The 23,151-nt window shown below is 50.8% G+C and overlaps 1 protein-coding gene across 3 annotated transcripts in view; it reads left to right on the top strand.

The window, feature by feature from the left end:
• Dac (dachshund family transcription factor) overlaps nucleotides 1-23,151 on the top strand; it is a 198,881-nt gene that overhangs the window by 71,815 nt on the left and 103,915 nt on the right. For 2 of the 3 annotated variants that reach the window (XM_076816221.1, XM_076816218.1), the window contains exons 2-4: nucleotides 5,864-6,012; nucleotides 20,321-20,549; nucleotides 22,811-22,873. In XM_076816221.1, the coding sequence (XP_076672336.1) occupies nucleotides 5,864-6,012; nucleotides 20,321-20,549; nucleotides 22,811-22,873 (441 nt within the window). The remainder of the gene's footprint in view (nucleotides 1-5,863; nucleotides 6,013-20,320; nucleotides 20,550-22,810; nucleotides 22,874-23,151) is intronic. The other variant, XM_076816219.1, reaches the window with a different exon arrangement.

The following is a 23,151-nucleotide window of genomic DNA, read 5'->3' on the forward strand; positions in this document are numbered from 1 at the left end:
ACACTGTTCTTACCAGTCATGATTTCTGCACGGCGCAGCGGCACAGAATCACTTAGTTCGAAAGGGTGAGAGCATCGATAGGATCAACTTCGTTTACATTCGTGTTCTTGCCACTTCGCTGTAGGTCCGCGGGAGTGAGTAATCAGAAAGCCAGCGCTACAGCGGCGTTCAAAAGGAAATTCAAAGTACACAAGTGGCTTTGATACTAGACTTTGCTTATCGCGTCTCGGTGCCTCGGTTTCGTTCCGAGAAGCCCGAATACCCAGGCAGGGCGCGGTACTTAGGTCTGTTTCACCTGGTATCATTTATTTCCTTCGAACGGGGAGCATCGTTCCCCGATTGAACGATCCAGCGGCTGAAGCCCGCGCCGCGTTCCCTCTCGGTGAATTCTTCTGGTGAACGGTGGTTCCCGCGTTTTCGGGAGAGTGTTTGAAGAGCGCAGAACGGTAGCAGGATGCGATAACGCTCGGGCGTCGTAATTCAATGATAGCGAGTTGTTTAACGCGCAACAGTGGCTCCTTTGTCGAGGCAAGCGCTGAGATCGCGAAGCGACCTGGCCCAAGAATTCCACGGCACACGGCGGCCCCGCGATACCTGGGTGGGGTCTAGGAGAATCCGGAAGTGAAAAAGTCGCTGGCGGAGTAAGCAGGAGTCGAGCCCAGGAAGACAACGTAGACTTACAATTAGACCGCGTACAGGGGCGCGGGCGGGCGACAACTGCCGCAACAACATCAGAGAGCATTTAATCCGGAATGCCGAATACGAGAGAGAGAGAAAGCGAGCGTATCCTATCGGCGGCAGCCCCGAGCGATAGATTTGGCCAGTGCGCGAAAACGGGGTTGCAACCCTCCGCTGGAAGTGCACCCTATCCCTCGTCGGGCCATTAATAATATACCCATATTGGACACAATTCACCTTGAAATTAACCGGCAGCCGATTGGTAAGCCCGGGCAAATTGACTTCGAAATTGACAATTTATGATCGCTCGCCCACTCTGCATCTCGGCGGAGCGCGAGATCTTTCGCCTTTTCCATCGAAACGATGAAATCTCGCTGGATCATCGGGAGATGACTCCGAAACCCGCGAGTCCGGCTCCCCTTTCCGAAGATCGGTTCACTGGACAGATGGGTAAGTTCGTAATGAACGACACTAAACGTGCGTTTATCGTCGAGCTGCCTCGTAACTTTTTTTTTGCTGCCGACTGGACGAGGAGGAACGGCGAGAACACGAAAGCCACTGCGCACGATCGAAAGGACCAAGCGCCTAAACGGCCGATCGCCTAAGAATGGGTTGCGCTTCTTCCACGGTGCATCTGTGCCTTCTTCCGTCCCATCTCGTAGCTCCTTTTTGGCGCCCCGAAACCACGTACGCGTTCCCGTTTCGTTCGTCCAACGGTCGCTGGTTGCAGCGATCATTAAGGCGGGGAATGATCGGATCGAAGCGCAGCACCTGGCGCGATCATCGCGAATCCCACACGCGATATACTCGACCGGACGCGAATCGGGCGCACCGCGAGAACTCACGAGGGATCTAATCGATCGATCTAGATCGTGTGCCGCCTATCTGACCGATTCGATCGACGGCTCGTTGGAATTCGTAGATGCTTCGAGATAACGAACAGCGATCTTCGTAACGAGCAATGATAGCGTTGATAACTTAACCTTTCGCGGTTCAGAGAAGCCATATAGTCGATTATCTTTTGCGGGTGAAACGTTGCCCGATACTTGGAGGCTCGCAGAGGTCAGGGTGTTTTATATTATAGGGGTATAATTAAAATATTACCTTTTTTTTCTTTGCTTTGCTCATGCCCTGGTTCCTATTAATATAAATAGAATATCTAACAAATTTTAGGAAGATTGAGTAATATTTCGAGGTTGCACACTTTGCACACTAAATACTCAGAGACGGTTGCAACACTTTACACTGTGACGTTAGGGCTATAACACTCCGCTTCTCATTTTTTATTCATAACTTGGATATTATTTGACATACAGTGAAACTGCTGTGACTCACAAGGAGAGTATTTTAGGTGTCCGCCTCCGATCGTTTTGATTTTTGGATATGTTATAGAGGACCGAAAAATAAGAAATACGTGTTTTTTTATTTTTCCCCGTTTTCATATTTGGGGGGTGGAAACTGCGTTCAAAGTTGGGGTTGAAAAATCATTTTTGTGGATTTTTGAAAATCTGGTGAGTCAGTCATATTTCGCATTCAAAGACACAAAATTCGTCCATTGACACTATTCCCTTAGCTCTAATAGTTCTCGAGATATTCCACAAAAATGATTTTTCACCCCTAACTTTGAACGCAGTTTTCACCCGCCAAATATGAAAACGGGGAAAAATAAAAAAACACGTATTTCTTATTTTCCGGTCCTCTATAACATATCCAAAAATCAAAATGATCGGAGGCGGACACCTAAAATACTCCCCTTGTCAGTGATGTCAGATAAGTAAGTAACATTTCCGTATAAGAATTTTTGTCGTAAATGTACTAGTTCCTGCGTAATCGTATTCCAAAGTCAAAGTGTTACTGCCGTCCCAGACCTACCCTAGTGACAAAACTGTGCAGCCCCTAAATATGATTAAACTTGTCTAAAATTTGACATACACATCACTTAGCTGAATAGAACCAAGGGAGCGAGCAAAGTCACACGAAAATAGCACCTTTGGAACATTTAAACACCCTAACGGAGGTATGCGCGTTTCGGGATCGCGGGGATAGTTGCGCAGCACTGCACCGAACCGAGTAGAAACCGCTGGGCAGAGCCAATTGCGCGCGGCAGATAAATCACAGAGTTAACTCGGCGCAGTCGCTAGTAAAACGTAATAGAATTCTTTTACGGCAGCTAAGAGATAATTCGACGGCGGGCCGTCCGTTCCGTGTTCCACTCTGCTGCCCTATCTGCCGTATTTCGCTATTCGATTCGATTGAAACTCAGCGCGAATTCGAGCGAGCCGCTCGAGCCGAACGCAATCACCGTGCGCGATTACGCGTCTCTCAGGAGTTTCCTTTCTTTCTGCTGGTCAGCGTACGCGCGCGATTCGGTTGCCGATACGTATCTGGATTCCATTCTGCGCTGGATAAAAAAAAAAATCGGCGCCGCGGAGCCGTAATCAATGCACTCAGGTATCCTGTCTCCGATCGGGGGAAATTAATTGTGCCGAGTCAACGCGAAGTCTGGTAGCAGCGGGCTCGATGATTGTCGATTTCACGATCTCTTAGCTAACGGTCGAGCGCGCGCCCGGCTTCGTCCACCTCGACTTCCACGGGATTTCGCAACGGAGAATAGCCCTCTGATATCTCCGCGATTCCCTTGATTCATCGTCTCGTCGGATCAGCGAGCACCTCGTCCGACTCGGCTAGATTAAAAGAGGCCGCCGTCGCCGGGCCGTCCCCGCGTGGATCGGGGCTTCTCTTATTTTCGTCGGTAGACTCGTACGCAAACAAGTGCGTATTATGCGGGCCTAAGCGTTCGAGAGTGCGTTCTTGTTTTCGGTGTAACCCGAAGCTAAGCGGTTTAAGAGATCAACGCCGTATAAACCGGCCGTCTGAGAATCGTCTGGAGATCTCGTGCGTGAGAGAAGCCGGAGGAAAAGAGGGACGGGAACGGGCCGCGAGGAACGAGGAACCGAGAGAACTCGTGGGGAGTGGGAGGGCGCCAGAGAAACGGAGCACGAGGGATCGGGAGAAGCGCGGATCAGGAGAGGAGAGAGCACCCTGGACCAAGGCGAAGGTAGAGGGGTGGAGAGAACGCGGAGTTAAACGGAGGATGAGGAAGACTCTGGGCAACGAGCAGGCAAAGCGAGAGGGCAGGCAGAAAGACGGGATGAAAAATTAGATTTACAAATCTGTCCTGACTACTATGAGATTGCTCGCTTACCGGCCAGAGATGCTCAACCTCCTGCAGCTTGGATAGGGTAAAGGACCCGATTACTGCCACCTACCCAATCACTGTCACCCTAAGCTGTTTTACGTGAAATAACGAATAAATCCTGTGAAATGGTGCATAAAAAAAAATTAGCATACAACTGAAACTGTTATTTATACGATAGAAAAACACAGTACTTAATTTTTTCTTTAATAATTTGAATAAAGCGATTAAAAACTTTAAGCTGATATTAGGGGAGTGAAAACGACGACTTCCTTACTAGCGAAAGAGAAAACAAGGCGTTAAAGAAAATGCTGTAATTGTAATATTTAAGCCATTAACCATAAAAAATATAATATCCTAAATAATATAAGCGTGATAGAAAGTAATAAAGATCCGAATTCAAGGTTTCGTTAAGTCCTTTAACTTATTAATTGTTCAATTTTGGTTGAACGGATAGCTAGATATTGGGGCTAGCGTGTACAGTTGTAAGTTACTTTTAAATGTAATTAAAGCAAAAAATGATTTTTGGAAAAATTACAGTAAGTGTGACAGCACGATTAGATTAGCTGGCAGTAATTGGGATGTCAGTATTAGGTTAGCTGGCAGTAATTGGGGTGTCAGTAATTGAGTGAAACACATTTTAAGGGAGTCAGTAATAGATCCCGAAATATATTTTTCAAATTCATGATTTTATACATAAAAATCGAAGTTTTACGGTTCAGCAAATTATTTTCATCAAGTAGACACATTAATCAATAATAAATAACAGGACCACCATTACACATTTAGTCTGTAAGTACAAAACTATAAGATAATGTGTCAGGGTCAACGCTTAAAGTGTCAGTAATTGGGTCCTCTACCCTATAAACGTCTAGAGAGCTCTCCTCCCTCGTCATCCACCGTCTTGCTCCGTTCGTTTGCAGAAACACAGACTAACTTCATACTCGGCGTGGCTATGTTGGGTAATAACAAATCCGTTCCTACAGAATCTGGATAAAGCGATAAGGGAGCGAGTTGAGCGGTACTGGAGGCGCACAGGCGCTATATCGGGAGCGAAGGAGAGGATCCTGCCGCGGGTAACAACGAGTCCCAGGCGTTTCCTCGGCCAGAGTAAAAGCTTGAATCACGCGGGCATACGCGTATGTACACATGGCGTGCGGCGTGTGCCCGTTGCTCTCCATAAGCGCCTCTCCGGCGCCTGCTGCCCATGAAAAATGAACGTTCCTGCCAGCCGCAGCATCGCCTCGCGCGAGATCCTCCGACGCTCTCTCACGGGCTCGCGACAAACCGCTCCAGGGCTGGACGCCACCCCCGGGGTCGTTCCTCCGGTATCGCGGCTACCCGTTCCGCCGACCTTGGTCGCCTCGCCTCCCAGAAGAAGCCGGTATCCGGGGCGATCGCGAGATTCGACGCAGTTCGGGATCCACGTACGATAAAGCTCTCACGTGGCCGATAACTTATGCAAATGCAGCCTATTTGGCCCGTTTCGCCGTCCCACGCGCACCTTTATCTTCCCCTCTATTAGGTTTATCGCGGCACCGTCACCACGTATTAGCTGGTATCTCGTGTAACTCGTGGCACTTTCGCCGGCGACGGCGCGATCGTGAATCCCGCTTACCTTTCGCCGCTCCGCGACCAGTTCTCGAAACGCACGCGCTCGATGGATAGATCGATCAACGCTCGTGGATGATAGCGCTTCAGCTATCGAGCGTTTCTCTTCATCTACCGAGATCAGTCCAGTCTCCAGGTCTCAGTGACTGGGCCTGGAACGCCGAACGGTCGTCGATGCACCCAGGTCGCGGAAAAAGACGCCCGACAGTTGCTGGAGTAGCGAAGTATGATTGAAAGAGCACGCAACCGCAGAGGGCGTCTTTTTCCCGCGACGCAAGCGAAGCACTTACAACGCGCGTCGTAAGCACGCAGATCGGGGTAAGACGTTACCTCGATGACAGGTGTCTCTAACCACAGTAACTCTCTACCACTGTACAGCTCCAGGCCAGGAAGACCACCGAAGAGGGCCTCCGTCGGGCTGAGCCTCGCTGCCACCCACCTGGCCGCGGCGACCGGCCACCACCCTCAGCACTCGCTCAAGAAGCACAGAATGGACAACGGGGACTACTATGAGAACGGGCACTTGGGTGAGTCTCCATTACCCTTTTACCCTGCAGAGGTATAGTTTCCGAGGCACTCGTGGGGGACGCGCGAGAGAGCTTCGACTATGAAAGACGACCGGCAGACCGATCGCCCGCAAAGTGCATTCCCGCAGCCCTGGTACCAGGGGCACGCACTTGATTACTGCCATCCGTATGCTGGCCGGTCCACGGTGACCCCACCGATCAATTAATTAGGGGAATCAAACACACTTGGAGTGAGCAAATTAACTGCAACTGCACCGTCGTGTTGCGGCCTGCGGTGGAGCGGCTCGCGATACGCAGAATATCGCTCCACCGATGCAGCCGTGCGTGCCCCTTTCCAACCCTCCCCGCTCGACCCTCTAAATCCTCGAGACGTTCCGACGACCGTGCCCCGAAACAGTGTGCACTCTCTCACCTTTTCCTGATCAAGAGACGCTCGACGGAGGGAACTCGCAAAATCACCGCGCAACCGCGTCCGCGACTGCTAGTTCGGGAAATTGGTTAAGCAAATAATCGCGAACAAGCCGGCCGTTCAATTTTACGGGCAAATACGTTTGACGGTGCAACGTTAATGAATTAATGCCGCGCGGACGAGCGCGGGGCGGCGCGCCCGCGCGGGCGCTCGTAGTTTCGGAACCGCGAGTGCAGTCAGAGTAAACGTTGAAACGGCGAGCAATTAATTACGAGCCCGCGGTAATTGTACCTATAATTGTTTTACGACTCGATCCCCGGCCGTGACGATTGACCGCTGCAGCTCGCAAACGTTCTACGCAGATCCTTTATTTTCCTTTTATATTCCGGACGATCCTCGGATTGCTAGATAGACGCGTGTCGCGATGAGAGCGCAAGTTTCGAGTACACGGGGCCGGTTAGGTAACTCCGCGGCTTAAAAGCCGCGACGACAAGCCTTTCCTATATCAATTTACCGCAAGAGGAGCGAGTAAGGGGATTCAGCGGTATCTCGTCCGTTAATCTGTGCCCCGGGAAACGTCCTCGCGAGCGCCGGGGAGAAGAAGGAGAAAGGAGAGCGCGAAAGGGAGAGAGAAAGACGGGCCGGGGGTGTGGAGGAGCGGGGGGCAGTGCGTACGCGGGATTTTTTTCAATTTGGACCGGTAGGCGAGCGGCACTTGCCATAACGCAATTAATAAACTCAACGAGCGAGATCCGATCCCGATAGCGGCGGCGTAACATCCATTCGGGACGTAGCGGGTGCACAATGGCCGTGCGCGCGCGCGTTTGTGTACGAGCTATTCCACGTCAAAACGAATAGGGGAAAAATTTAGTTCCACCGATTCTCTTCAAAATTACAGCACTTGTCAATAACCCTGAAAAAACAAAGCATCTATAGCGAATTTCAACGGCCTATGTCAAATAGTTTTCGAAATATTTAATGTTAAAGTTTCGGAAATTCAAACAAGATAAATGCCATCGTCTTGGGTTCATTTTAAAGCTGAAGGAATGCTTTCTCAAACCGTATGTATATATTCGCACCGGCCAGAACGCAATGCGGAGGTCTAAGCTCTGCAAATTTGGAGAATCCCTCTTTTATCTCTGGGTACATTTCTTTAAAACTAGAATATAATTCTTTTAAATTGCAAAGGACTAGTCTTTTTTGTAAGTGTTCTTTCGTATAGCACGTCTTATTACACAACGAATTACTGGAAGGTTAAATGCACATGCTAATATTCCACTCAGCACAACGCAGATAGAAGTTAAATCATTCTAATTCATCGAAAAATACAGTACAAGACATGCAAAAAAAGAAAAGGAAGAATCACTAAAAACTACCTACTGTTGCTAACATTTTATATGGTAAGCAGATATATATATATATATATATATATATATATTCCTACTATTTTTCTCGAGAATACCGAAAACACTGAATGAAAAATTTGTTTTTACCCATCGTATATAAATACTTTCCTATGCTGGGCTATTGTTTTCAAAACGCATGCGTGTATCTTACTATCGTAAGTTTTATTTTTTTGTTAACTATTCCCCAAATCTCTCCACTTTTTTGACAAAGACATTTATTAGTTGAAGACTTAACGAATCGAATGGTATTTTTTTTCAAGCCGGCCGGTGGGTGGGAACGACGTAAAATCGCGATTTGAAACTTTGACATCGATTACTGTTAAATTTATTAACAATAAACAAAATATTCTATATACCTTTTGACAAAGCATTCCTTCAGCTTTAAAACGAACCCAAGACGGTGGCATTATCTTGAAAAATGACCGAGATATACAGTTCAAGTGATGACGCGTCAGCCGATTTTGTTTGAATTTTCGAAACTTTAACATTAAATACTTCAAAAACTATTTGACATATGCTGCTGAAATCCGGTATACTTTGTTTTTGCAAGGTAATTGACAAATACTGTAATTTTGAAGGGAATCGATTGAACTAAATTCTTCCCCTATTCGTTTTGACGTGGAATAGCTCGCTCCCCGATACGCATCTATGTTGTCTCTACGAAATTAAAACCGATGAGAAAAATAAATAGGCTCGGAGGGGGAAGGAAGGGTGTGACGGGCGCGAGGGGCGAGTCGGGGGCGAGGGCGAGCGACAGGGGGTTGCTCGGCTTAGCGGCGTGTGCAAGCCGCGTGCGCCGATCTCCCGATGGGAAGCCGCGTTCCTCGCGCCTTTTTCCTCGATCGTTTTCCGATGAAACTATTCCCGGACTCCAACTATAGCCTCGGTCTACGCTAATAAACTAATGACTATCGGCTAACGTCGGCCCGCCTCGTGTGCACCGCGTTACGTCCGTGTCCCCCGCTCGCCTCCCCCGGAGCCACGGTAATTATTTAATGCATCGATTACCGAAATAGCATTAATCAAATTGCCCGGCCGCAATTTATATTATATGACCTAATGCATAGAGAATCGTACATTAATGCGCAAACTAAGTAAATTATCCAAGCATCCGCGTTTGCCAATGGACACGGGTCATGTGTGCGTACGTACGTATCACGCGAGCTCCCTACCGCGGCTTCCCCGGATTTCAAGTGGAGCGTGCGTTCCGTCTGTGGACAGGCGAGAGCACTCTGTCTCCCGGTGCCGCTCGCTGGGACAGCGATGAACCGCGAGCTGACGCGCGGTGGTCGGCGATTCGGTGCACAGGGAGAGAAGGGTGGGTGGGTGGCCAGGGGTGGTTCGCGGCTGCAACGACGCTGCGAGCGAATGCTCATAAAAGCATTGATTAACTGTTGCCGGTCGTAGGTCAGCCAAACGCGGCTGGCTCCGGTACCAATAAAACCCGGTTAATAGGGGGTCGACGTCGCCTGGACATCGCGCGATCGACCGTTCCAAAGGCCACTACCACCCTCGCCCCCGGCAGTTTTCACGCTCTCGCCGGTGCCAAGGGCGAGCCTGTCCGCGCGGCGAATTCAAGGTGGTCGATGAGCGCTGCAGGAACAACCGTGAGAGGGTGAAGCCACGAATCTGCGGTGGAAACGCGGACCAGGATCGGATATCCGCGCGAAGTAATTAACGAATCGCGGTAAGGGACGAGCCTCCGGCGGAAAAGCAGATGACCCGCAGAGGTTCTTAGCGGGCTCGAGTCTGCGGGAAGAGGACGCAGAGGAATCTGGGTGGACGAGCGACGAGGGGCGAGCGCCACTGGCTTACGTGGAATTTTCAGCCTGCGGTCAGAAATTACGCGGCCTGGCCGAGCGAGGGACGCGGGAACCGATGGCAAAACCGAGCGTGCCGGCAGATTTCACGCGAAAGTGAAATAATCCTCGCGATTAAAGCGATAATAACGTCGCCCCAGATTATTACGCGGTCCACGTTACACGCGAGACACGCAGGGGGAGACGCAATAACACTCGGATCCGTTGCGTTTTACAACGCTTACGGATGCACCCCATTCGCCGAGCGCGAGTTTAGGGTACGTCTCGTTAATCGACCGGTCGAAACGGACGGTTCATCCATGAATACGCGGGCCTCCTAAACAGACTCTTCTCCCGCGGAGGGATCAGGAGCAGTGCGCGTTTCAGCCGGTAGCATGCGGGAATATAAAATTGCACGGAGTGGAGCGATTCAGAACGAAATGAAAAAGGAGCAGCGGAGGCAAGTGTGCCGCCCGAAAGAAGTAACAAAACGCCGGCGAATTAAACCCGTTCGCTGTTGCGACAACGTTCTGCGTGGCGCGTAGCCGTAAATCAGCTGGCTTCGGAATTTTCGCGTTTCGCCGGTTTTTGCTCGGCAACGAGGCACCCGCACGCCCGGGCCAAATGAAGACATTAAGTCGCGACACGGGAGAAAAAGTAGGCTCGTCCTCCCCGCGGGGAGTTTGGGGCGGACTCGCACCGCGATCGGTTCAACGGCCCCCGGGCTGCTCGCCAGTACAAGTCGAGGCGGACGGCGCAAAGTGTCGCGGAATAGCGAGCGTAGATCGGTCGTTATTCCGCTGGACGACAGGGGAGCGCGTTTCGCGGACAAACTTGCATTCTCTGTGGCTGTCGGGGCATAAAATCGCTTCGGACGGGCGCGTGCATTCGCACACACGGCCGCCGCGGGCAAGCTGGCGCGCGGCGCGTAGCAAGCGCGGCTACGCGGGCCCAGCGGCGCCATAAAACTCGCGGGACGTCGCGGCTCTGTTTTAACGCGACTTAATTGCGTCCCGGCCGCTCGGCGGTGTTTCATCGGCCGTTTTTATTTCGCCGGGGCTGCCAGCGCACAGTGGTCGAAAATCCAGGAAACATGGTCAAAACATGCAGATCGTTGATAGGTAACAAATGAGTAGGTATACTCAGGATTTCGAGGTCGCTGGTTACGAATGTTAAGTCAAAATTGCAACAAAATATTTGTGATTTTTCAAAGTAAACTATTTTAATGTTATATAGTTTCAATACGACGGGGACTCAGGCTCTAGTATCTTCGTTACATATTTCGTGCCACTTCGATTGATATCTGGTGATCCTAATTCATAAAAAAAATAGTTTGTGGCAGGATCCACGACCACCATCGCCTCGCTTTTGCTGTTCAGTTAGATTCGGGGAGAGTCGGGACAAAAGTAACACTTTTTACATTTGGCCTAGCCTACAATATTATCTGTTACAGATATAAGAATGAAAATTGTGGCTTAAGATGCTATGTTTCTTGGTCTATCATTTGAGCCAAAATTCAGCCTTAAGTGATGAGTAGTTAAAAAGTTATGACAGTTTTACCCAGTGACTGTAATCGTTACTTTTGTCCTGCAGAGGTAGGGTGAAAGTAACACTAATTATTTTGAGGAAAATTAAGTAAAAACTTCGTCCAACGCAAAATAGGATTTTTTACTATAAAAATACGATAGAAAGTAACGTTTAAATACATATATTTTAAGTAACGATAAAAACAAATAAATTTTAAATAACGAAAGGTGGGAAGCGTAACCAGCTTCGAACATTTCTTTGATATTCTGCGACCGGATCTTCGGAAACAAAAGAACCAAACATATTTTTAACTTGCAGGAGTATGGTTATCTCGCTAACCACAAATATCTTAAGATTTTTTAATATTTTCCCGCATTTTATATCTATTAAACAGAAAAGAAATGCCCTTTTCGGTACATTCAACTTTGATCGACTCTCATTTTAATAATTTTGCTTCAAAATTGTTTTTTCGAGGAAAGCGAGATAACCATACTCCTGCGAATTAGAAATATGTTTGGTTTTTTATTTCCGATGATCAAGTCGTCCGAAATTTCAACCACCAGCAATTCTGAAGCCGCCAACTTCACTGCAAAACACTTACGTAAACAAATGAAATAACCAAACAACAAAGATTTATTCTAGCATTTCAAGAGTGGTAGAATATACCCCCAGAAATTCGAAAACGTTAACTGTTTATTTCATTTATAAAAACCATCACCGAAAAGTGGTCGATTTTTCGGCCGAGAGAGTAGAATGTGCCCTTAAGTAGTTTCCTCTAACTGTTGGCAATTAGTAGCCAGCTAGGTGATGAAAACGGCGATGGGGTCTGAGACCATAACCGGTGATTTTATAAATTAGAGTTTCGCCCAGGTATTCTCGATTTTCGACGATTGCGCGCTCGCGGCTGGACGGAGTCGCGGAGGACGCGCTCGAGTCGGATGAACTTGCGGGGCGAAGCGGCCGTCCCGCGGTACGGGGCCTAGCGCAGCGGGCTTTTTAAGCGAGTGACGGCAATTTCCTGCGGTGAAAACCGAGGCTAATTGCTTCAAAAATCTGTACTAATTTCCCGGCTATTCCGGCGAGCGATGGAAGGGCGGCGGAGGGAGAGAGAGGGAGAGAGAAAGAGAGAGAGAGAGAGGCACGCTGGCTGGTGGTAGTCAACAATTTACTCGTTAGCGGCCGGCGAGTGCCGCGCCGCTCAATTAACTCGCGAATCAACGAGCGCGGGCCGCTTTGTCCGCGAACGCGCGCGGGTCCGACCGTCCGCTCGCGAGTATTTTTATAATTTGCACGGGCTCTCTCCGGCCCTCGTGACCAACAAACGCTCGGAAGTGCTTGGGAATAATGGAGAGAGAGAGAGAGAGGGGAGAAAAAAAAAACACACACCGACGCGATCGGCCGCTTTCGCGCCAGCCGGCGGCAGAGCGAGAGGGAGAAGCAGAGCGTGGAAAAAAAAAGGCGCGAGGGAAATGAAAACCGACACCACGGATCGTGGCTTGTTTTTTACCGGTGAAACACTCCCCCTCGACAAGGGGGTAAATGTCTACATTTCGAGGGCGCGCTGCTCGTTTACACGGGCGCATGCAAAGGTCCTGGTTACGCGTGTACCCACGCAAACGAGCCGCCGCGGTTTTTTTTACCGCGCTATTTATTTTCTTTTCATTTCCGATCCCGCTGAAAGCGCGCCCGTCGCGAGCGAGCGCCAGGGGACCGCCTCTAAACCGCTCGACACTCGAGCAAGCTCGACGAGGGCGACCTGATTGGCGTTGAAACGCGCGGACCCGGTGCGAAACTGCGCGAAACGTTTAATTGCCTGTAGCCTGTTTCGCGCAGTTGTTCTCCCCGTGTGATCACGCTCCGGAGTAGCCCAATCTGTGCCCATTTCTTTTCACCTCTGCTTCATCCTCGATTCTCCGGGATCTAGACTCGACAGCCTAGAGCACCTCGGGAATTCGGCGGTTCGGTTGCAACGTACGTAGGTTCGTGCGAATTCGATGCTACCCTCTCCCACCTGGGGAGGATCCTCTCTGCTAGTGGATAATAAAAAATCCCGGTAGGCATTGTACGATAAAGGAAACCGGTATCGAGCGCCTCTTCTCTCTATCTCTCCCTCTTCCTCTCTCCCTGGCCCCCCTCGCCCTCTGTTTCTTTTTTAAAAACCTTTCTCCACCCTCTCCCGCTGGATCCACGCCTCTCCTCGTCTCTCCTACGGTTTCTCCATCGGTCTGTTCCGCTCTGCCCGGCGAGAGGTAACCGGCAGGCTTACCTTCGGCAATGCACAAAAGTGCCCCGTCCCAGCTTCTGGGCCCAGCCAGTCGGAAGATATTAATAACAAAATATGATATAATGGGAGCATCCCCGGCGAAATACAATACAATGTTTATGCAGAGGATTAACCGATGTGTTGCGGGCACGTGGAAAAGTATCGACCCCGGCGGGGCGAAGGGATCGATGACGGGGGCCGACGGTGCCGACGGTCCGAGCGGACTATTGCAACGCCGCCGCGCCGCGGCGCGGATAGGCTTCTCTCTCCGCTCGGCCCTGGCCAGGCCGACGGGCAGATGGCTCCGAAATACGGGCCCCAGGCCTCGATCCTCGGTTTTGATTAGCCCGCGGGAAAGATTTACCTTCGAGATTAGCCCCGACATCGATTTTTCGGCCGGGCCGGGCCAACGATCGGCCAACGTAAACGTTTCATTTTCTGCGTGTACGCTGGCCGATTAACGCGGGTCTTCCTCTCCTTCGGCAATAATAACACCGACAGGCGTAGCCGTTTATCGGCCGCGGACCGGGATGGCGCGGGAAAATTATAAATTTATGCCGATATCGTTGTGTTCGGCGATTCGCTAATGACCGGGGGCGACAAAGGCTTTTGAAAAGTTAATCGCTGCCGACGCGGAATTCGTCCCGCGGCCAGACCTTGCATTAACGCTGACGCGACAGAAGAAGTGGCTGGTTCCGGTACTTTTGAAAGTATACACTGTGGGGGGCAAGGAAGTGGACAAGCAGAGAGCTTGAAAGGGTGGAGGTCGACGCGTCAAGACAAAAGGGAGCACAGTAAAGGAACGTGGAACCAGAGATATCGCGTGGATCAGAGCAAGCGACTTTTGTTCGCCGAAAGCACTCGACGGAGCTGAAGCACAGCGATGGTTGATACGATCGCGAAAAGAGTCAAAAAGAGGATAATTTGAACGGGGTTTAGGGCGAAGCGTGCAACAGTTTCGAAAGGAACGCAGCCTCTCGACCAAGGATCGCGTCAAATCCTGTCATCGTCGCTCTGCTCGCTTTCAAAGGGACCCAATTCGGAATTCGGGGGAGCAGAGACGAGAGACGAACGATCGGCGCCACTCGTTCGTGACTCGATCGAAAAAGGGATTCTCCCCCTCGTCTCTCTCGAGAAAAAAAAAAATGGAAGAAGAGGTAACACAGGAAAAGAGTTCACCGAAGGCGAATCGCCGCGATAAAACCGAAGGATGGCCGGGGCGGGGGAAGGTTTCGTGCGTATCATCATCATTGCCGAAATAAAATATGCGTCTCCTTCTCTTCTCGCTGGAGCGCGCGGTCCCTCTCTCGTCCCGCTTGCGTGTCGAAGCCGTGGACGCGCGGCGAAATTCGAAATCTGGCCCTGCGGCGGTTCGATCGCGTTATATGCCCGGGCCAGCTCGGAATAGATAATTTCGAGATGCAGATCGTATCTGATTTTATAAATTCGCGGTACCTTGGCCGGCGAGGCGCGACCATCCGGAAGAGAGGTCGATTCGAACGGCGGAAAAACAGAAGGGGAATCGATCCGATGGTGCCGAGGGGCGATCCGAGGAGGAGTCGACTTCCAGCGTGGAATATATCAAAGAGGAGCGAGCGACCGGAGAAAAAACGGGGAGCGGGCAAGCGTGTGCTGGTTGGAAAAACCGGGGAATCGACGGCGACGGTGATGACGATGACGTTGCCGAAGAGGACGCGCTCGGAACACGGGCAAGAAGAGCGCGCGAAACGAGTAAAAAGTGCGGGCCGGAGGAAGCGGCCTGGTCGGAGCGAGACAAGCGACTACAAACCACCGGGAGTGTAAATAATACTAAGGCTGATTGTGGGCGTGGCTGACAGAACTCTAAAAACCTTCGACTATATATCAAAAGGTTTACTGCCCTCGGATGATGCTCGTGGCCGAGCGGAGACCCTGGAAGAACAAATACTGGACTGCTCGTTCGCGAGGAGACGCGTGGTAGGTAGGCAGCCGACGAAGAGCCGAGAAGAACGGGCGAGAACTCGCGAAGGGACGACCTGGGACGGCGCACAGTGGGACGGATCGACACTTAAGTAGGCATTCGCTTCATTTCTTACATATTTCATCATTTAGTGATTACTAGATTTAAATTACAGAATTTAGATACGGATTTTATAAAAAAAAATTTTTTTTTGTGAAAATAGAACTTTTTGGAAAGTTTTTAGGCGATACTACAACACACAAATATATTAACTTTCTGCTTTATTACAGATTATCTTATACTTAAGATAATCTAAGATTGCAGGTAATATGTTGTGCAATAAATACATAAATCATTTAAATCTCTGATAAGAAATTTAAATAAAATACAGTAATTGATTATGTATCCGAATCGTCTAGCAAAGATAATGTTTCTGGACACATTTCAGCTACTGGCTGGCAAACGATAGTCAATTGTTGAATTCAGGAGCGGATTGTCATGAGTCCTTATTAGAACTTGCTTGCTTCCTTTTTATTTGGTTCCCCCAAAACTCGATTCCTATCACTCTCTGATTACATGCACGAATCATTCTTATTTATCTAGCGTTTCATTCATACTTGTGCACGTTTCACACCTTTGCGTGCTTCGCTTCCAACATATATTACTTATTATTATTATATTTTACAACATTACTCAATTAGAGTATTTTGAAGTTAAAAGCATTCAATTTGCGCCATTATTATTGAAAATAAAAAATTCAAGCAAAATAGTATATTGTTCCTGACTTGCACCTGTTTTTGTGCAAAAAAATATCAATTTTTCAAAAGGTATGCTCGAATTTACGAACAAATACGAACATTTCTTTTAATTTAGAAAAATACAAAAATGGTAACAAAAAATCTTAATTTGGCAATAGAATATAAATACTTATATTTTTCATTTCATAAAAAAGACTAACTAAAACTATTCCAATGTAAAAAGCTGATCATTTTCTAGAAATGGAAATCTAAAAAATTTTGTTATAATATTTAACAGAGGAAGCCCAGAAAGCCTGAAACAAATATTTCAAAAACTACTGCGAATTATACGCAAAAAGAGCAGCCGAAAAAATGACAAATCAAGAAGTTCTAAATAATTCATTAATAACCCCCGGTCCACATAAATATATGAAAATCAGCATCAAGAGTCCCATTGTTAAACAGAGCGACGAGAAAAAAATGATTATTGTATTTATTATACAATATATTACCTGCAATCTTAGATTACAATCAATGAATAACGAAATAAGTAAGAAATGAAGTGAATGCCTACTTAAGTGTCGATCCGTCCCACTGTGCGGCGCTTTAGAAGGCAAGGGCCCCGAGGAGGAGGCTAGACGTTTCGTTCTTCGCGAGAAGGATCGCTCGTATCTTATTCCTCTCCACCCTCTTTCTATGTACCGCGAGCTGGCTACGTCTCAATACCACTGCATCGCTGTCGTCCCCTTTCTCGGTCTCCCAGCAGAAACATTGCTCGATTGGGCCTCTAATCGCGTGACCGAACAGCGCTGAAACATCAGCATCGAGATCCATCGGTTTATCGCGGACTGGTGGAGAGGTACCCAGGAAAGCTCGACCGTGGGGGCGATAAAGAGGCAGCCGTATCGGTGGACGAGCGCTAGACAGGAACGTACGTCTCAATACCGCGGGGCGATACTAGCTGGCCGGGAGATTAAGAAGAATGGGTGTGGTAAAAGAGGAAAGCGAGGAAAGAAGAAGAGCGAACGAAGGAGGAGCGAGGAGGAGGTGTACATAGCCATGGCATCCACTCTCTCCTCGGTTCTTTGCAGACTGGATGCAGGGAGCTACCTCGATGGCTGCCCGCCTGCCTGTCTGCCCGCTTGCCTGCCTGCCTGCCTGGCTGCTTGCCCGTTTGCCTGCTAGCCCGGCTCCGAGTCTCTCGATTACTTGAAAAACCGGATTCCTCCTGCGCGAAACTGTGTTTCCCGTCTCGTGTTTATGTACCAATACGCGTCGGGGAACAATGTTGGATGGGATGCACGTGCAGGAGGCTGGCTAACGGCGCGTTTCTGCGCGCGTACGCAATTGCGAGCAGCCGATCGGGATCGAATAAGCGCGACGCTGCGACGGACGGGGTTGCCGGAGGGTGAGACGCGCCAGGACGGTTCGTGTCCCGCAACAGCGGGCAGAGGAGAAAAGAAGAAGCTAGAAGTGGCGCGGGCTGGCGAGGAGGAAGGTACTTAAAGGGCCGCGATGTCATCGGCCGTAGCCGGAGGGTCGGTGTTCGAGGGTTAAATCCAAGGGTTTTAAGGGAGTCGGTGTCGAGGGTAAACATATACATACCTAAGCGCAAATAACGCGGTCGTGGAGTATCGAGAGACGCGGGTCGGTCGATTTCTTCGTCGTTTGGTAAGAACAATGGGCGGGATCGCGACGCTGCGGCCCCCGGGGAGCATCCGCGGACAAAGGGCAAATTTTCCAAATAATTTCACGTTCCCTCGTTCTCGGTGGTCACTCGAGCAAAGGAGGAAGGGCCGTTTCTCCGTCTTTGCGGGCCACCGGGACCTAGCGAAAAGAGCGACAAAGGGTGGTGGATACCGTTTATCCTCGAGGCAGAGATCGAGAGGAATATTCCGGGTGCGGTGTGATGCTTGGCGGCGTTATCTTTTCGTGACGAGGAAACTCTGGCCCGTGTTCGCGACGCATAACAAATTCCACCTGCGCGGACGGCTCACCTTCCATTCATCTGTCCGTCGCGGGCGTTGGGAAGAGCGTCGAGGAACGAGCAGACGTGACGAGGCCAGACGCGCGGAGAGAACAACGCGAGAGACAGAGAGAACGAGAAGAGAGAGAGAGAGAGAGAGAGAGAGAGAGAGAGAGAGAGAGAGAGAGAGAGAGAGAGAGAGACAGCGGGCCACTCATTTAGCTCGGCAATTTATTCTCGCGTTTTGTAATTAACACCAGAAAAGAAGTAGCGCGGTCGTCCTTCTCTCCTACGGGCACGAGACGCCCGGCACGAGGGTGGAGGTGACTGCTCCGGGTCGCTGGCCCTCCTCCTCCGCCCCCTCGCTCCTCTCTCTGCCCGTGGCCCTCTCGCTGCTCGTTCGATTTCGCTTCTTCCTCTGCACCTCGGTCGACCGACGCGAAGGAAACACGCGTATCGTTATTAAGTCGGAGTACACGGGACCCGTTGGATCGACTCGTGGATGAGAAAGGAGAGGAGGCGCGGATAGAGGCAGAAGGGCGGCAGGGGAGGGTAGAAGGGCGATGGGTAACGAGAGAAAAAGCCAGATCCGCAGATAGGATGGAGAGAGGAAAGAGAGAAAGGTGGAGTGGAAGAGGGACACGAAGGGAGAGAATGCGCGCGGTCAGAAGGGCTCGGGTGGATCGACGAGCAAAGGAGAAGGGAAGACGATGGTGGAGGGAGAAGGACGACGGGGTGGAGGATGATGGAGGCCTCTCCTCTCTGCATGCCACTGCAGTCAGGCCAGACAGAAAGCGGTCTGTATAATTATGGGTTGTCACCTCATCAGCTACGAGAGGGGCAAGGAGGTGGCGGTGGCGATGCCCGTCCGCGCGCGGGCCCAAGGGTGGGAAGTTATAGGAGCGCGGTCTTTAGCTTAAATTGTGTTTTATCGTCCCTCGCGTTTCGCTCGGGCCTCCTAGCGGCTGTCCACGTACGGTCCACAGCTCTTCTTCTAAAAATTCCGTCGCTTCCCATCGTGATCGCTCGCGAGTCGCGTCTCGGCGAGCGCAAAACTCGGCTCGCGGTCGCTCTCTTCGCTGTCGGACGGCCGAGGCCTCAGCCGAGTCGAAACGTCTTCATCGAGCGTCGCGTTACGGTGCCCGAGCGTATCACGACCAGGCAAATAGCCTATTGTCGAGGTTATAAAAATCTGTGGAACGCGAGTTTTAAGTATCCTCGCTGATCGGAACGTGCCACGCCGACTCTCTCTCTCTCTCTCTCTCTCTCTCTCTCTCTCTCTCTCTCATTCTCTCCTCATCGTTCACAATCCTTTTTCGTCCCGCTGTTCTCTCTTCCCTTCCTCATCGTCCGTGGCTCGTTCTCTTGTGCTCTTGGTACACACGTAGCAATCTGCTGCGCGAGAGAGCGCGTACACGAAAAAGAAGGGAGGCAGGGTACAGCGCGAGAAGGTACTGAGGCTAAGTGGAGAGTTTAGAGGGATTTCATTAAATCATATGGATTGGGGATAATGTATGTTATTGAGCGGAGCGTTCAAATCGCGCTCTATAAGTTGTAATAAGTCCAATTTTAGGGCCGGTCATGGGCCGGGTCCCACAGTGGTTGTCAAACGGCCCTGTGCACCCCAGGGCCGCCAGTTGGCGAATGCTCGACCGCCTTCAGGATCGACAGTCACTGCCACGGCAAACCCGCCACTTACTCGTCAAACGGCCAGCCGGTCCCGCCGAAATCACTGCCATTTAGATAATTTGTAATGAATAGGCACCGCTCATTTTCTACCCCCTACCACTGGCCCTTGCGTCCCGGTGCACGGTCCCCTTTCCGCGGGCTCCCTCTCTCGGCCTATCCCCCCAATACTGCTCTCGCAATAGCATCATCTTCGACGTCATCTTTGCACGACTGGAATCCCGAAATGGTACGAGGATACTCTTGATAATCGCCGAGCCGTGGCCGTCTCGGACGCTCGTACAAAGTTGTTCCGCGCCTCGTGAACATCCTCTGTCTCCTACTACACGCGGAGGTCTCGCGTTTCCTAGCACAGTCTGTCCACGATGACCCCCCTCAACAACCGTGATCGTTGACGAAGATATATCGCCCGCTCGGAAACCTCGAAACACCGAAAATCCACCGGGCTGTCCGTCGAATCCCCGAGCAAATATGCCCATGGTATTTGCGGTGGGGATGCTGGTGGGCCACGCGGTTGCCTGGCTGGCTCGTGGTACAGTTCCAACCGTGGCTATCATCGTTCGTTTCTGCTTTCAGACGTGCCGAGGATGGAGAAGTCGCCGTTGCTGGCGAACGGCTACAACCACCCGCCCACACACCTGAGTCACATGCAGTTCATGCAACTGGGTGGACACCCGGGCGCAGGACACACCGCCATCCTGTCTCCCGCAAGTCTGCCGCACCACCTGCAGGCCCAGGCTCAGGCGCGCGTCGAGCAGGGGTTGAAAGTCAACCCGAACATGTCCAACATCGAGGCTCTCGCGAGGTAAGCGTTTCACTGTCCTACTTCGCTGATCGTCGATTCGGGCCGCGGATCTTTGATCGTGATCGTCACTCGTAAAGAACGGAAGTCTTGGGAAGATAGGAGGGACGCGGAGTTCGGCGCTAACGGTTCGAAAGAAGTTGGTCCGTAAGATAGGCTCGGATTGGGAAATTGGATTTAGCCGTTTCAAGCTCCCTGGGTCGCGGGAGCAGCTCGTCCTGTCCCGAGGTGGTCGTAACGAAGGGCCGGCGAGGCCAAAAGAATACAACTTTAAGAGGATTTGAAGAGACGGCGAAGCCGTGGAAATCCGAGGGGTCTCGACACTGCTTGATCTTTCCATGCCCCGTCCGCCTCCGCCTGGTAGCGGTGTTGCTCGAAGTCCGTTTCCTTGGGTGCGCCGCGTTCCTTCTAGGTCGTCTACTCGGCTCGAGTTACGCGCGACCTCAACCGAGTCACCCTTCTTCCGCGTGTCGTCACTCGACCCCGTCGTCGCCGTCGCTGACAGTCCACTTTCTGCCTAAGAATTCCAACGAGTGGCTTCGAAAATTCAACGAATCCTCATCCTCGTGGACCTGGAAATCCTGGAGGCGTTGCGGTCCCGAGATGTATATCGTAGATTACCGCTGCTCCCGTTTAGAGTGGCTCGCGAGAGGGGCGTCGATGGGGAGGAACGGGAGGAAACCGAGGGGGTCCACGAGAACAGCATCTCCCGAGGATCTTGTTCCTTGGGAGAGAGTAGACGCGGCTAATCCCGGCATTTGTTAACGCGTTTCTAATAGATGCTGTCGGTGGTGGGGCTTTCGAGGATACGGTGACTCGACTTAATTTTCGATTACATCCGGCTGCTGCGATTAGCCTCTTCCTAGTCGCCATTAATTGGTTTAGCCGGCTCACAGTGGTAGATAATGACATTTTTTGTTCGAATCACCCTACAGGTTGTAATTTTTCAGAAAACTGGACGATTTTTTTTATAAATCAGCAACGAAATTCAGAATTTCGCCCGGACAGATCGATAGAGAATTTAATTGCGAATAATTTAAAAAAAAATCGTCAAGTTTTCTGAAAAATTCCGACCTGTAGGTTGATTTGAACACAAAATATCATTATGTACCACTGTGCGGCTTCTCCGTCTTCTCCGTCTTCTTCATCTACTTCGTCTACTTCGTCTTCTTCGTCTTCTTCGTCTTCTTCGTTTTCTTCGACTTCTTCGTCTTCTTCGTCTTCTTCGTCTTCTCCGTCTTCTTCGTCTTCTTCCTCTTCTTCGTCTTCTTCGTCTTCTCCTCGACTTATCCTCGCGTTTCGAAGACTCCGACACGAGGCAGGGCAAGCTGGGGCGCGCGGTTCGACGGACTCGGATATGGAAGAGGACGGTGTTTGGATCGCGACGTCGATTCTTCTTAACGTCGAGGGCCGATGGCGGGCCAACCGTGTCCTTCCGAGGCTACGTGTAGAACGACGCGAGGAAGGCGGCGCCGCACGTTTCGCATTATGATTTCAGCGCTTTGCTTTTAATTAAAATGCAAATCTATCGTGGCAGAGGAGCGAGAGAGATCGGGAGGTAAGACGGATTACGTCTGGGGGCGGCACGACAAACACCGGAATATGATTAATTCAACGCAACCCCATCCTGGCGCACCGCCGTCACCGCCGTTGCCCTATCGCCACCCTCTAATTCAGCCCCGAGAGCCCTCGCTACTTCTATGTGAACTGTGCTCCGCCACGAGCGCAACTTCCTTCCGTGCGGTCCGCTTCCCAGGCGCTCGCGGTCTTCTAGAGCGCCTCGATCCTCCTCGAATCACTCGTTTCCATCGGAGCTCTTCAGCGACACCGTTTTCTTTTTCCGCTCCTTCTGGTTTGTCGCGTCCTCGACCGACCGTAGACGAGCGTTCGACGGTCGATACGCCGAGTAAATTAGCCAAGCCAGGGGGCCAGCGACGTCTTTTTTAATCAGCGACTTCAAAGCGTCTTCGAGTCGGGACAGACGCGATCGAGTCAAAGGACAAACGAAAGAGGAGCCGGAACGAGGACTCTTAATCAACCCCCGCGGATCCACTTTCCTCGAGAATATCCCGTGGCAGGGCTTATAATTAACCGATTCGCTTATCAACCCGCGTCCCCCATTCTAGCCAGCATCCCTCTGCTCTCCGAATCGTCGACGCGACGTTCCTCTTCGCGTTTTATTTTTTTTTCGCGCTGCTAGCTTCGGACTCTGCTTGCGTTTCACCGTCAGTGTCTCAAGTGTCGCACTTTTTTCTGTTCCACAGGTCCGGGACGGTTTGGGAGAACTGCCGAGCTGCCTACGAGGATATTGTCAAACATATCGAAAGGTAGGAAGATCGACGATTATATTCCTAACTCTCGCGCGAGTTCTCGATCGGTCTGGGAGGGTGGAAACGACTCGCGACAGATCTCGCGTCGCGAGGAACGCGGATCGCGGTGCAACACGGTGCAACACGGTGCAACACGGTGCTGGTTCCGATAAATCAGTATTACCGTCGGCATCGAGTTTCCGGTCGCGCGACACGTTGAGTCCCCAGCCTGACGCTGTAATGCCCGCGTGATTTGTACGGTGCGAGCACGCACCCTCCTTCCCGCCCCTCCTCAA

Source organism: Andrena cerasifolii, chromosome 7, assembly GCF_050908995.1.
Source record: "Andrena cerasifolii isolate SP2316 chromosome 7, iyAndCera1_principal, whole genome shotgun sequence".
NCBI classification, from domain to species: domain Eukaryota; kingdom Metazoa; phylum Arthropoda; class Insecta; order Hymenoptera; family Andrenidae; genus Andrena; species Andrena cerasifolii.